General features: G+C 38.8%; 1 protein-coding gene and 2 long non-coding RNA genes across 4 annotated transcripts; 1 reads left to right on the plus strand and 2 right to left on the minus strand.

Moving 5' to 3' along the window:
- The first annotated feature begins 1,523 nt into the window (after positions 1-1,523).
- Positions 1,524-2,379, plus strand: LOC149098684 (uncharacterized). Its single transcript, XR_016203804.1, has 2 exons — positions 1,524-1,715; positions 2,192-2,379. It is a non-coding gene; the product is annotated as an uncharacterized LOC149098684 (long non-coding RNA).
- A 918-nt stretch (positions 2,380-3,297) lies between these two features.
- LOC110040399 (EGF-like repeat and discoidin I-like domain-containing protein 3) lies at positions 3,298-9,236 on the minus strand. The gene is made up of 5 exons (XM_089277175.1): positions 8,897-9,236; positions 6,328-6,466; positions 5,294-5,619; positions 4,405-4,548; positions 3,298-3,437 (listed from the first exon to the last, which is right to left on the minus strand). The coding sequence occupies exons 1-5, from the start codon at positions 9,197-9,199 to the stop codon at positions 3,423-3,425; spliced, it is 927 nt and encodes a 308-aa protein (XP_089133301.1). The 5' UTR covers positions 9,200-9,236; the 3' UTR covers positions 3,298-3,422.
- Positions 9,237-10,370: 1,134 nt separating this feature from the next.
- LOC149098685 (uncharacterized) lies at positions 10,371-13,653 on the minus strand. 2 transcript variants are annotated; one of them, XR_016203543.1, is made up of 2 exons: positions 13,468-13,653; positions 10,371-10,606 (listed from the first exon to the last, which is right to left on the minus strand). It is a non-coding gene; the product is annotated as an uncharacterized LOC149098685 (long non-coding RNA). The 2 variants fall into 2 exon arrangements; XR_016203542.1 differs by lacking the exon at positions 13,468-13,653 and adding an exon at positions 11,400-11,648.
- Positions 13,654-15,077: the final 1,424 nt, after the last annotated feature.

Below are 15,077 nucleotides of genomic sequence, written 5' to 3' on the forward strand. Positions count from 1 at the left end.
CTTCGTGGCCATCAGACAGCAGACTGCAGGCAGTGTTGTTTGTTAATTGTAATGCGCGTCACGTCCGCACCATAAGAGGTTACAGGCTGTAGATATGTTTTAAAATTCAAATAAAACATTTCATTGATTTTTTTTTTTAAACTGCTGGAAGAAATTTTACCAAGTTACATGAAAGACAGAGAGAGTCAAATGTTTCTTTTTCAAAAAAGTCCTTATTCTTTAGCATGATAAACAGATTTACCCAGGGGCGCACCGAAGAACTCAGTCACGGAGAAGTCCAAGAAACAAGCTTAAAATAATACATCTTAAACGTGTTAGATTTTAAACATTTTTTTTTTCATGATAGGCAGTAAACTGAGAAACTTGAGGCCTTCCACAACCACGTCAAAACTGAGTCAAGAATTGAGATATAAAATTAAAATGTGGACAAAATAGAAAAGAAAGAATTAGACGTTTTCTTACGCAAATGCAGCAAGGAGGTGTTACTCTTATAGTGTTAAGAAGGACACACTCACATTTTATATTTATTCAATTTGTCCAATGTGAATATATGAGACAAGTCGCGGCCGGAAAAGAACTTGGTCCATACGACAAGAAGTTTTTTTAACATAAACGTTTTATGTGAAAGCCTGACCTATTAGCTTTGAACTAAGCAGCAAATTGTCGAGTGTTGTTGTACAAACTAAAACCCATTTATCTGGATTATGAAATATCCAAGTGTGCTTTTAACCTGCTTGAAGTCGAGTTAAGGTCAAGTAAATTCTGCGGCCATCATGGAATAAAATTACGAATAAAAACCCTAGGCCTGTTTCAAGTGTTGAGCGTACCTTATGTGCTAAATCTACCATCTGTTGAGACTGACGAAAACTTATTGGTTCAAAACATTTGCGACTTAATATATGAAAAAATGAAAATTTTTTTGTCGATCAAGACCTTGGCACCTCGTAGGCTCCCGCCCCTTAAGTTTTAATTGTCTGAAATTCAATAGTGCGTGCACGATTTCCTTAAAATCTTCTCATATGACTGTACCTCGGAATTTGGATTCTGATTTTAAAAAGCATCCATATCGAAAATAAAATAAAAATTGGTAGGACAGATATCTCGCGAAAAACAGAAATTAAAAATAAAAATGAGAAAGTTTGTCTATTTTCAAAAAGAAAAATAAAGTCAAAATCTGTGTCATATGTTTTTTCCAAGGATTACACAATAGACTTTCGAGAAACATTAATATTGCGTCAAAAAGATTACTAAAATTTCCTACGAGCATCAAACAGCACATGCCAAGGACGCGCTCATGTCACGCCGTGCTTCACCTGCTATGAAAAAAGATGATATTTTAGAACTCTTTTATTGGTTTTTGTGTAGCTTTACCACTTTATTTTTGCGATTGAAGTGCTGAAATTGTCTGAAGTGTTCCGTGCGTCAGGCAGGTGCCAAGGTCTTGTAGTAGCCTGATGAAGTCTCGTCGATTGAAACTTTACTCCACCAGTATGAACACCTGGGCGGCATATTTTTATAAATACTATAAATAACGAGGTAGTACTGCCATAGACAAGCTTACTTTTGCTGGGAAGTTTGTAAAAAAAATTACCCGCAAAATGAAGATTCAAGTTCCTCTATTTTTCGTTTCTTTACTACTGTTCACGGGCCTCATTCAATTTGGCGAGGGATCATTTGGTGTGTTGCCGCCGGGAAGACGACAGCTAGAAAGAAAGGTTTGTATCACTGGGATAAATAGAGAGAGCTTTGCTCAGTTACATGTATCCCAACTTATTTATCATTAATTATAAGACAGGAAGCCTGGGCTGCTTTTTTCACTATAGAAAGTTACCGTCACAACACGACAGGTACTCGAGAGAGACTGATTGGGGAAACCCAAAGACTTTATTGGCAACGTGCCGAAAGAAGAAAGAGACCCCTGGGTACGGTGGGCTGGGTCTTTCTTTACAATACTGACACGAATTTCGATAACGCGAGGGAAGCCATTAACTAAGCAAGCTGATCAGTCACGATACATATAACAATACCGTCTTGTGTATGACCCGCTGGTTGGGTAACCATGGCAATTACTATAATTTTTCAAGAATCAAAACCCTCTACAAGGATGACTCTCAGCAATATCAGGTGGCGTCTAGTTCAAAAGGAAAAATGGCTAATTTGAATGATGACAATTAAATCTTTTATTTAACAGGTCCATAACACGGCCAGGAGCATTTGCAAGGAAATCAGACGTTTGAACTGTGAGAGAATGAAACTGAACGACTGACCAATGAAGACACGCTCGTAACGTGATGTTCATTGTAAATATTACTTAAAAGAATGTAACACTTAAATAATTTCCTGGCAGAAATGATGAAATAAAACATTTTGTAAACTTCACGTACTATCAGAGAAAATATTAAGAAGATAGAAGGTTAGTCGGTATGCATAGGTCCGCAATGCACACATGCAATGGGGACGAACGAGTCAAGGCTTAGCATTATCGTCCAGACGCAATCAACCGAGTGACTTGTTAATGGTACATTATTACTGGAATAAGTTGGTACAGGGGGTCAATAACTAGCAACAGCCAATCAGATTGCTCCGTTGCCCGTCCAGTATTGGAACGTGCACTGTCCTGAAGGACCCCGCACGATCATCCTTGAAGACTTTGTAGTAGTTCTATGGCTTACGTTTCTGAAAGAAATTTCTTTCAAACAGAAGATTTCTTTTCGTTTTCTTTGCACCCTTCTTTCCCTTTTTTAGGCATATATTTAGTAAGATTGCCCATCTTATCTCAATTAGGAGAATGGTGAGTTATTTTTTCTTGTATTTTTCGAAACAGAGCTTGGTGGGGAACATTGAGAGAAAGTTAAAACAAATCGTTCGAAAACTTGCATTTCTGGACAATCGCCTTAAGTGCACAAAAACCCAGGCCGTTGTTTTGCCGGGGCATGTCAACTGGCGACAGTCTCTCTAATTTTGCTGCGTTTATTGTTTCGCTTGCAAACACACTGCTCCTATTACCTTAAGATGAAGTTATTAATTGAATTGTTGAGTAAAGAGCAAATTGTAATTAGTTTGGAGATTTTTTGCCAAGACCCGACGCCAGACCCTGAAAAAGTCTGCCATGCAGACTTATTCAATCACAGCTTGTGCATGTGTAACTCATCACATCAACCCTGTTATAATGGCTTTGCTGCACTTGTTTGGTAGTTTTTGACAAAACTAGATGAATTTCCATTACTGAAAAGATGTCTATTTCTGCCCCTTTAAGATGGTTCATTGAGAGGTAAGTCAGTAAGTAGACAACAAACATTCAACCCAACACCTTTATTTCAGTTTCAACTAAAATGGTTTCATACAAGTTTCTTCAACTATGAGAAAAAAAAGTAACACCATGTATATCGCTTCTCGTGTCACCTTGAGTGAGGGCTGGTTAGCTATCCTTGAATGCCCTGAAATAAAATAAGATTCATTGCGTTTGTATTATTTTTCTCAACTGTTGTCGAGGTTTTCCTCTTGAGAAAGTAAGTTTGTATATCGGTACTCTTTGGCGAAATAGGTAGAAACAAAATTAACTATCAGATTGCGTCCAGACTTGATATTGTGGTCAAGCTGTTTTTGAATCATATGTCTCCTGACGTAAACCAACAACAAACTCAACCCACTTAGAGTCTTAGACCCACTTATGACGCTTTGTCCAGGATTCGAACCCAGGCCACATCGGCGGGAGGCGAGCGCTCTCACCACAGCGCAATCTCTGCTTCTCTCCTCCCAGCTGTTACTATATACTGGGACGTCGACGTTTAAGAAAACTACAAAGGGAACTGCAACGGGAACTTTGCGAAACAAACCGTTTGACGAGCAGTACAATGGCTGTTGCACGTTGCGTTAAAATTCCTGGTAAATTTCTTTGTCGCCCTTTGCAATACAACATTATATGAGCAAGTGCTGTGTTGTCTGAAGAAGGTGATGCGCGACGGCTATTTTTTTAAATTTCTATTTTGGTTTTAACACTGTTGCAAATTCAGTTTGCGCAGTGGGAAACAAACTTAATGGCTTAAAAGTATCGCGAGATTTGTGGGTAAAATATAGATTAGTTTGTAATCTACGCTGACCTCTCCTCGGCGTTACCATCGTGGTTACGTTAACTCTTTATTACCATAGCAACGACAGAATTAGGCAGCAAATGGATTGTGAGCCACGTTCCTATACCTTTGTTACTTGATGTACTAACATATCAGTTATTTCTCACTTAAAGATAACAGGACCCATTCCGTGAAAGTCCCCATAGAGAGTTCGATCTCTTTCCACAGGGGTAACCCATTCACCCAGTCCGCCCTTTAGAGAACGCGTGTGACATACTTTATGTCCACTGCGCAATTCCTTGAAATCATGATTTGAGCTAGACATTTTACTCACCTTTATGGAACAGCCAAACAACTCGACACGCATGCTCATCCATCCATAGTAGGACACTGGGTGGATTTTGACCAGATTGGCATAGAAGGGCGGCAGCATCTCGTGCGCGACAATGGAGTTGCGATCAAAGTTTCCTGCAAAGACCTGTATAGAGTAAACAGGATATTTAAGCGCTTGTTTTCTCCCCTGTTATCTCGTATGCGTCACACTCTAACGTGTGCATTCCAAACTTTTGGCAAAAATCAATACATTTGTGTTGCAATTTTTATGGTTGATTTTCTATAGCAGCTGGGAATCGCTGAATTCGCCGGCTTGATGCTCGCTTGTTTTGCCATACGCGAGCAATCTCTCTTGAAAACGCTGGATTATAATTTGTCCACAGACAAGTCAAAATACACATATAATTGCCTCAGGTTTTCCAGGGATAGTGAGAGTTGAACTCTGTACTTAGCACGACACTGATCTCGAGTAAAAAGATGACGACATTTTTGTAGAAACAAGTGAGTGGTGTATTGAAAGATTCAACGTATACGTTTGTACTCTTCTCCCGAGTCCATGCAAATCCACATAATCGAGGTCAGAACATCGGTTATCCATGGGCGGTTTTCACTTGAGCGTCGTTGGTTTTGCATAACGACGCGTAAACGATTGGCTTAAAAAATTCGCGCCACTTCATGATTCAATTTTGACTCACTCGCACACACATTCCCGCGCTTCGTGTCAGCAGCACATATTTGCTTGGATCGTGTTTTGAGTAGTTGAATTGTTTGGGTCCTTAGTGCTTGGCCATAGTGCTTACTTTAGTTTTGGTTTTACGACACGCAATTAAAAATCCCTCTGTATATTTTTGAGCTCTACGTTGATGATGTTAAAGTGTGCAGCCGTATACCTTTTTCTTTCCATGGATCATCACGTACACCCAGTTGGAATTGACAGGGCTGTAGGAAATAGCATAACTAGTGACCCATTGATCACTACCTTGTCTTCCTTGTGTGACTATTTTGGTGACAGTTGTCCCTCCGCCGAGATCAATCTGTAGCCATTGATGAGCATCAACTTTCTTGACACACCACGCACCTGCATTACCTGCTCTGGCTTCAAGGTTTAAACGGCCGAGTTTTGCGGCGTGGTAATTGCTGTAAACAGACGAGGCAGTCATGGCACCATCTTGAGTTCGGCCATCTTCCAATCCGAGCGACATAAGACAATGATGAACTAGACAAATAATAAAACATGGAAAGAAACCATCGGACTTAAACGGGCGAAAAACAATATCATTCTTGGGTTTAGTAAACACTGAAACGGATATAATTAACTTTACTTGTGCATGTCGATAGGCAACACCACACATCAGAGTGACAAGGAAGTGATTTTCATAAAGAAAAAAGCTCCATTGAAAATGTACTCAAATAGCGGGAAAGTCGTTCCCCCTCTTGGCTAATTAGATGATGTAATTTTTCATTTTCCAAGCAATGAATTTCATAAGGAAACCCTGCACTTTAGAGCCGGAAACCTCGGTGAGTGGCTAAACTTAGTGCACGGTTTTTATTAGCGTTTACAAAAAATAATACTTTTTGTCAACGCTAATAAAAACCTTGCACTAACTTTTACACGTGTTTAACTTTGGAGTGACCCACTCCTTTAAGTATTTATTTCGCTTAAGTGTTTTTCTTTTCGTTCCGTTTTATTTATAGTCGTTTTTGTTTTCCATAGTTGAACCAGACCTTCGATCGAAACTACTTGTACACATCTTCGAAGAAACTACAGAACCTCAACCCAGATCTCAGATATATATCTCGGAATCTTGTAACAAGATCTATGTCACGCCGACGAATAAAGTTAAAAGCTGAAAGATTTATTCAATTCTACAGGCTCCCCTCTTATTTTTTTCCTCGTAGCTTTTATGTGTTCGCCATTTCTTACCATTGCATCCATACAGCTCAATTCGCATGCAGATGTGACCATACCAAGTCCTGGGATGGAATCGAACGTACTTGGCTTGGATGCGAGGGTGAAGTAAGTGATAAACTGGTGTGTTGCGGTCAACATTTCCCCCAAACACCTAGAAAACAAATGATGCCGTGATTGTGTTTGTGAGTATAACGTAACTAGCCAGGAACTTAAGAAATTAATTCTTTGGTTACAGACGCCATACAAGCAGATGCATCAACGGAATGGAAGCGCGCCAACAAGAACAGTTTCAGCTCACTAGGGCTTCCGTTTGCGCTCTCCTCGAACAAGATTTACCCCCTTTCCAATAAAAACATCCTTTTAAGGACGTTCGCGAGAAAATTTTCCAACATTGATTTTTCTCGAGACTTTTACCACTGTGAAATGATGAGTTAATTATGTCAGAAATGTAAAAAGAATGGGGGGTCACCGACTTCGTTTTGGAGAGAACATGCCCGGAAGAACACCCTAAATCTGAAAAAAATCGGGCTTCGTTAGCGAATAAGACCACAGTGTCTGGAAGCCCAAATATATTGCAATTAGATCTTTGAAGTGGAATGTTCTCTGCCAAATATTGTGTAAGTGGAGCTAGTCTAGCTGGAGAGGTTCCTTAAAGAATAAGAACAAGAACAAGCATTTAGCGACAGTAGTTTCACGCGCCTTAATTGCAGCCGCAAGATTTCAGGATTCGATGTCCCGTGGACAGAAATCTTGAATTTTTTCTAATTCCCACATCATTTTTTGTTCATTTTTGGACAATGTGGAGATAACTGTTAATAAAATCTGTTTCTGGAAAGAAAAGCAGGGGTCGCCGAACGTGTAAGATCGTTAAATCCAGGCAAAGCTATAGCAATGGCCATCTGCCCCATCATTGTTCATTTTATCACTTAGCGCGCCCTCTCGATCGTGCATAACGTGGCGTGTAAATTTGCGTACACAGTAAGGATGCGCAGAAACAATTAGCGCGAACGTCCTTAATATGGAGAAGGCGTCGTTTCATTGAGCTACCACGTACTGTAATGAACACTATATCGAGGCTTCTCTAGTTAAGTGAGTAATCTTAATTCTTTCTGATTCGCCAATTTGTTGCTTAACAATGACGTCATTAGTTTTTACACGTGGACGTATATAGATAGTGTTAGCGGCATATTCCCGCCAGTAGTTCGAGTTTCAGTTATCGTGCACAGTACGTTTTTTTAAGTAAATTAAGTTTTAAGCTACCCTTGACTATTTAGAGTGCAAGCGGGAACCGACGTGTAAGTACAAACTATTTTCTATGCCTGCTTTTAGTATAAGTTTCAAGTTTTGACGTTTTTTAAACTTAAGTACCTTTAGTCTCGGTTTTTTATACGACAGCCTACTGTACTAAGTCCAACACGTGGCAGAGCCCCAGTTTTCAAGTTTTTATTTCATCTTGTTTTTAGTGATAGATCTTTGTAGTTTACACTCCCCCTAGCTTAGGTTCCTATTTAGCAACCTCCTATAAGAATCTCTGGTAATTCAGTTAAAGTCCTTTCCTTGCTAGTAAATGCCCACATCGCTTTCAGTGGCACTCACGCAAGCACGTTTTTATCGCATCGTGCAATTTTATTGCTTTCAAGATTTTAGAGTGTTATCATTTATTGTATTAGGACAGTTAGCAGTATGCGTATCTGCTTGGGATCACTGATGATTTTCATTGTATCTTTACTGAGAAGTGTGACTGGAAGTATTGTCATGTCGCAGTTATGACTGGAATGTTTGCTATTATTGTTTCGTAACTCTTGTCGTCTTGTAATCTTCTATTATCTAGTAATTAGTTTATTCATTACATTATATTTCAGTTTACGTTCGATTATCGTCAATTAAATCATCATCAATCACAGCTGATTTTCCGTGATCTCTGGCTTTATTCGATTAGTAAAGCATCTCCCACACACGCTAGTCTCATCGCGACAAGTTGTCTAGCAAGTGACAATTCAGCCTTTCAACAGTCGCCGTGAACCTGACGTTACACGTGCAATGCTGAAAAGAGGTTGACGAGAAGGAAAGTGTAATGGCCACTCGCAATCTGTACTTTCTTCCATTGCATACCGCGTGTTTGCTAAAGCAATAATCAAATGACGCGGGCATTCGCCTCCGTTCGCTGCGCAAATGTTCGTTGTCTGTTTGTGTTCACGCGTGATCACTTCAAAGTCATACGAAATTACTCTGTTATTCAGCTTGAAGCACAAGCAAATCGTAGTCGTCCCGCCATCTTTAAAAAGTCACTCTTTACTTTGCTTGGGAGAAAACTCGCCCCTACTTTGCACTTGTTAGCCAGTTCTACGTCTGTCCAGTGATTTATAGCAGGTCTGAGTCAGTGCATTGAATTAATCCCTTCCCATTTTTTTCCATATGCAATTACCCGATTTTTAATACGGTATCTAATGTAAAGTGTTCGCGGCTGATTACGAGCGTTCGAAGAAATTGACTAGAGGGTTGGTTTAACAACGAGCAGCGCTTATCTCCTTCAAGAATATATGACAATTTGAAGTTTTTTTTCTTAACACTACAACAGCACCTTGATTTGTCCATCAGAGAGTCGGTTCCAGGCCCAGTTAGAACCATCCACACTGTGGGACAAACTATAACTCATCACCCAGTGGTCACCATCATACCTCCCCTGAGCCACCACTTTGCTCACTGTGGTTTCCCGTCCAAAGTAAACCTGCAGCCATTGGTTGGGATCATTTTTGCGCGCACACCAGGCCCCTACCCTACCCTTACTCGGGACTGTATTGAGGCGAGATTGCTGAGGAGCATGATTGGCGTCATACGATGTTGACGCTGACAATGCACTGTCACTCAGATGGCCACTCTCCATTCCCAGGGACAGAAAGCAACTGCAACCATTTTCCACAACACAGAACTCTAATCCTGTTGTTGTGTTACAAACCAAACCAATTAAATTTGTGCGTTTTACAGTTTATATTAGGTTAGCTCTCAGCATTCTAGACAAATTACAATTCCTCTCGGCACAGTTTCGCTGTTTTGTCGCCGTGAAATTTGAATCCCTAGGCACTCTTGCGTTGACTTCGCATTCGGTTGGCATGAAATCAAAATCTTGGATCAAGGAGAATTATGAAGGCACATGTAGGAGTGGAGAATGGTCCCTCAAAACTCATGGGTGTCGCAAAATTTTCGTACAGTTTCCTTTTTTTAGCGGCTATGTGTGTCTTGCAGTCTCGACTTTTTTTTTTTTTCGATGCTGTCTTAAAGTTTCATTTTGTTTTTTCAAGGCTAAGAAAGTCTTCAAGTCCTGATTTATTTGTTGGCTTTTATAAAAAATAAGGTCTGATCATCTTACAGTCTGAACGTCTCGCACTCGCATTTAAAACACTCTTTAAGTCTCGGCCTTGCAATTCAAAACAGCAAAATGTCTCGGGCTTCCCAGAAAAACGCTAGTTTTGCCTTTTCGCAAAGCCTGCCATCGACCATTTACCACCCTACATGTCATGGGTCAATAGACCAATTTCGATATATTAAAATTCAGCCTAACACAATAGACCTCAGCACGAGGCTCTGGGGAATAAACCCCACAATCTTTGTATTTATTCCCCAGAGCCTCGTACTGAGGTCTATTGTGTTAGGCTGAATTTTAATATATCGAAATTGGTCTATTGCATGCGATTTTTTTTTTTTTTATCACCACTCTCATTTTGGCTAATAAATTAGCCAAATAAATTAGCCAAAATCACTCAAGGCTACAAATTTAGAGCTTTTTAAATAACCATGCAATTCGAAAGTGCAACCCAAATTCATATCGCTTAGTACGGTTATTTAAAACGTAAGATTTACTCATTATGTCTTAACTACCCATGTAAACTCTTCACATATTCTTTGGAAGAGGAAACAAGGTGAGGTGAAGGAGCGGGGGAGGGGAGAGACGTCTTTACAATTACCAGACGATTGACTGTCCTATCACGTGATTACAATTGGACTGTTCCAGATGCATTTATGAATTGCTTGCCAAAGTGTGATGAACCAAACACCGCTTGTTATATTACCTTCTTTTATTACTCTTAAGTTAAACCATAAAATGCTTATTTTACATTTTTGAGAGAGAAATTATTGAACTGATTAATTCTTTTTAGTAATCTTCAGTATATGCGTCTTGTTGGGGAACAGGCATCAATTCTGGGAGTCTCCTTTTGGGTCCGTCGTTCAGTTTCATTCCCTCACAATCCAAGCCTCTGGCTGCCTCACAAAGGCTCCTGGCTGTTACTTCAAACTGAAAGGAAAATTATAGAAAAATATTAGTAGGTTTTACGAGGCTGGGATCCAGATAAACTACACTGTTACAGAAGAATCCCGGTTTTTCTTTAATCTCCAAGGGAAACAAAAATTGGTTTGAAAAATCGGTCCGTTCAAGATATCATGGGTAAAATTAGTATTGGACTTGGTGATGGATACGACTTTTGATTCGAAGGATCAGAAGTTTGTAAAATGGTGGGTTCTAGACACCGGGATTGTATATTTCAAGACTTGAAGGGCGACTATCATGAATATGACTTCGTAAAGTCAAAAACCAGAAAATATCTTAAACTTTGATGGAAACAAGAAAATAGTGGTCTAGTTTTGTTGAATAATACTAACGTAGTACACATTACCTAGTAGGAAGATGGGCGCTATTGTGAGTTACACAAGCACGAGGTTTTGATGTGACTTGATACGTCTTTGCTTCTTGGAAAATCGATAGCACTTAATTACAAATGGCTCTGCCGTCAACAGTTCAGTTGATATCTTTATGTAGGTGCTTTCGGCATACTTTAATTTGCGTATGGGCGAAGGGACATAGCCGTAACTTAAGTACCATTTTCACCAAGAAGATAGCAAAATTAACAGGACTGTACACCTTTATACCACTACATTTTGTGTTGCTCCTGTTCGGCGTGAACCTTAGGTGTAGTCGTTTTCATTGAAATAGGTTTGCTCAAAATCGAACTAAAAAACAATCGATGGTGGGCGAGAAATTTCTGAGCAAATAACTGGTTCAATCGTTCTTTTATTCCCGGGATACAAACCTTTCCGTGGGGTTCCCTTCTTCTCTTCCCCGGTGGTAATGTCCCAAGCCCCTCGGTTTCCTGAACGAAAGCGAAGGCTAGCAACAGCAGGGAAGCAATGAATAAAAAACCTTGGATTTTCATTTTGCAGTCAATGCTTCACTAGCTAGCAAGCTAATGATGTCGTGGTGTTATTTATAAGAACGTCTGGCGGTAAACGTGTACGACTAGAGATAATTCGCTTTTCTTGAATCGTCAAGATCGTCGAAGATGAATTCACTTTGTTTAAAAGGATGAAAAGCAATCTGATTATCCACTTTAGTGGACATTTTATTTCAACGCGTTTTGCACCTATCGAAACACTAAATAACCACTTGATGGGAAGGATGGAAATTTGAAATCAATTTAATTCTTCTTCTGAGTGTCAAAACCATTTTTGTCGCGAGACAGATAAAGTGTTCATCTTGTCACCAGCTAGGATTTCAGTTATGAGGTTGAATTTTAGGCGATTTTCTCAGCTACCTAAGAGTTAAAATTTTGCCCAATTCTCAGCTATCAGTTTTTAATTACATAAATTAAAACTGTTCACATCTTAGATCTCACCCATCAGTTTTCACGATTCGTCATTACTTGGCTAACAGTCAAATATTCTGACGAATTTTCAGCTATCAGCTGAGCCCGATCCTCTAGTCATAATCTCACAGCCAGGATACTTTTGACATTCCTGATTCTAGCTGTATGCAGGACGCGTGCCACATATGAACCTAGTACGGTGTAAATGGCCTAACTCTTTAAGATTTTCTCGCAGTTCATTGGTTAGAACGCCCTTTGTCCAAAGCTCGCGGCATGCTGAACTTTCGCATCTTTCCTATCTATTTATAGAGCAAAAAATTTACCATCTCGCACTATTTAGTCACAACACATTCTGTCTTTAATACGCAAACCGAAACAGTTTTTATTTAACCATTTTTAACCTCAGTTAGTAGGTAGTAATAGCATTTGTAATTTAGTTCTAGTTTTAAACTTTAGTTGTAGTCTTTTAGCTTTTAGTACTTCTGTATTTTAGACATTTAAGATATATTTTAGACTTTTCTTTTTAGAAAACCCTCCTGAAAACCATCTCTAGGTGATTGGAGGCCTCCCTTTAAAATAATAATTTATTAGTATAATTTATAATTATTATTATTACAAAGTTTCCTCAGAAAGCCTTTTCGAGAAATCTAGCTGCCAAAATATTTATTTAATTCCTTGAAAACTATTTTGATATGTTGAGGATGATATTCACAAGTGGACATGGCGCCTATTACTTGCAGAGACAAAGCGAAGATAGCAGTCACACCAGAGATCTGTTAGCCACCATTAAAACAACTTTTATCATGTAGTTGTGCATGCACGAAAAAGGCAGGGAGACGTTTTCTTTATCTGCCTCTGTGTCTCAGAGAAATCGCTGAAAACTAGTTGCAATTTGATTGGCTAACTCCATTTTGACCATAAATGCAGCAAAATGCTTTCCTTTAATTACTTTTGGGTGATGCTTGAAAACCTTAGGACACAACTATATTTCACTCTTCGCATTTTTGTACATAATCCCTAAGAAGTTGTTTGATCCTTAGTGGAACTCGACAATCCCGGCCTTATTTTTATCGCAGATAATATAATGTTGGTCTTTGCAAAAAAAAAAAAAAAAAAAAAAAAAAAAAACCTCTGAACATACCACTAGGATTTATTTTATAGGTTCCAAGAATTTTTAAGAGTTCAGTTTGTAATGATGTTATTTCTTCATATCTTTTTTTCATAGAATACAAACTCAAAACCGAAAAGAAATAAAACCTTAGACTATTTTGTAGGTACGTTTCATTGTCAATGAGATCAGTGCAGAAAACAAACAAACAACAACAAACAACAACAACAAAAAAAGACCCAAAAACATCAATTTGTTAGCAAGTAATAGCCACATGTACAAAGAATATTAGTGGATGTATTGATTAATGCTAAAAAGAATTAGTAAAGCTGCGATCACGAACTCTCGGAAAGGGATGTATCACTCTCCTTATATATTAATTTTGTGTTTTATCCCAGGGATACAAACCTTTCTCGCCAGCTCCCTTTTACCCGACGGCAATAATCCGAAAGCCCCTTGGGTATCTTGTACGAAGGCAGTGCATAGCAGGAAGGCCGCGATGAACAAAAAGGTTTGAATCTTCATATTTTTAACTTGCCTTTCACTAATGAACAGGTAACTGACTATGGTGAGCCTTTCTGAGCTCCAATGCTATATTTATGGGGACATCTCGCGAGGGGAAGGTCGGTGGGACTTCAAAACAAGCCCTTTGTGATCAATTAATGCATAATTGTTTTCTAATTCACCTTCTTGAATGAGGTCAGTAGAACTGCATTAAACACTTCAGTTAGTTAACATTTTAAAACATCACGCGCAAGACAAGAGGTCAAATGGCCTTTGCCGTGATACTTCAAGTCATTCAGGTCTTAGCTTCCAATTCCAATTCAAGGTTTTCACGGGAGTTGAGAGCCAGGCACACAAGACTCACTCTCAAACCTCTTCGTGGCCATCAGACAGCAGACTGCAAGCAGTGTTGTTTGTTAATTGTAATGCGCGTCACGTCCGCACCATAAGAGGTTACAGGCTGTAGATATGTTTTAAAATTCAAATAAAACATTTTATTGATTTTTTTTTAAACTGTTGGAAGAAATTTTACCAAGTTACATGAAAGACAGAGAGAGTCAAATGTTTCTTTTTCAAAAAAGTCCTTATTCTTTAGCATGATAAACAGATTTACCCAGGGGCGCACCGAAGAACTCAGTCACGGAGAAGTCCAAGAAACAAGCTTAAAATAATACATCTTAAACGTGTTAGATTTTAAACATTTTTTTTTTCATGATAGGCAGTAAACTGAGAAACTTGAGGCCTTCCACAACCACGTCAAAACTAAGTCAAGAATTGAGATATAAAATTAAAATGTGGACAAAATAGAAAAGAAAGAATTAGACGTTTTCTTACGCAAATGCAGCAAGGAGGTGTTACTCTTATAGTGTTAAGAAGGACACAATCACATTTTATATTTATTCAATTTGTCCAATGTGAATATATGAGACAAGTCGCGGCCGGAAAAGAACTTGGTCCATACGACAAGAAGTTTTTTTAACATAAACGTTTTATGTGAAAGCTGACCTATTAGCTTTGAACTAAGCAGCAAATTGTCGAGTGTTGTTGTACAAACTAAAACCCATTTATCTGGATTATGAAATATCCAAGTGTGCTTTTAACCTGCTTGAAGTCGAGTTAAGGTCAAGTAAATTCTGCGGCCATCATGGAATAAAATTACGAATAAAAACCCTAGGCCTGTTTCAAGTGTTGAGCGTACCTTATGTGCTAAATCTACCATCTGTTGAGACTGACGAAAACTTATTGGTTCAAAACATTTGCGACTTAATATATGAAAAAATGAAAATTTTTTTGTCGATCAAGACCTTGACACCTCGTAGGCTCCCGGCCCTTAAGCTTTAATTGTCTGAAATTCAATAGTGCGTGCACGATTTCCTTAAAATCTGCTCATATGACTGTACCTCGGAATTTGGATTCTGATTTTAAAAAGCATCCATATCGAAAATAAAATAAAAATTGGTAGGACAGATATCTCGCGAAAAACAGAAATTAAAAATATAAATGAGAAAGTTTGT

This window comes from Orbicella faveolata, unplaced genomic scaffold (assembly GCF_042242905.1).
Source record: "Orbicella faveolata isolate gen_17 unplaced genomic scaffold, um_ofav_v1 contig_46, whole genome shotgun sequence".
NCBI lineage: Eukaryota > Metazoa > Cnidaria > Anthozoa > Scleractinia > Merulinidae > Orbicella > Orbicella faveolata.

What these genes read in the sequence shown, in the direction of transcription:
- LOC110040399 (XM_089277175.1), bottom strand. Translation starts at nt 9,199, where the DNA reads ATGGAGAGTGGCCATCTGAGTGACAGTGCATTGTCAGCGTCAACATCG. An exon ending in TCTCTGATGGACAAATCAAG is followed by an intron (nt 6,467 to 8,896) that starts GTGCTGTTGTAG and finishes TTTGTTTTCTAG; the next exon opens with GTGTTTGGGGGAAATGTTGA. An exon ending in TGATCCATGGAAAGAAAAAG is followed by an intron (nt 4,549 to 5,293) that starts GTATACGGCTGC and finishes TACTCTATACAG; the next exon opens with GTCTTTGCAGGAAACTTTGA.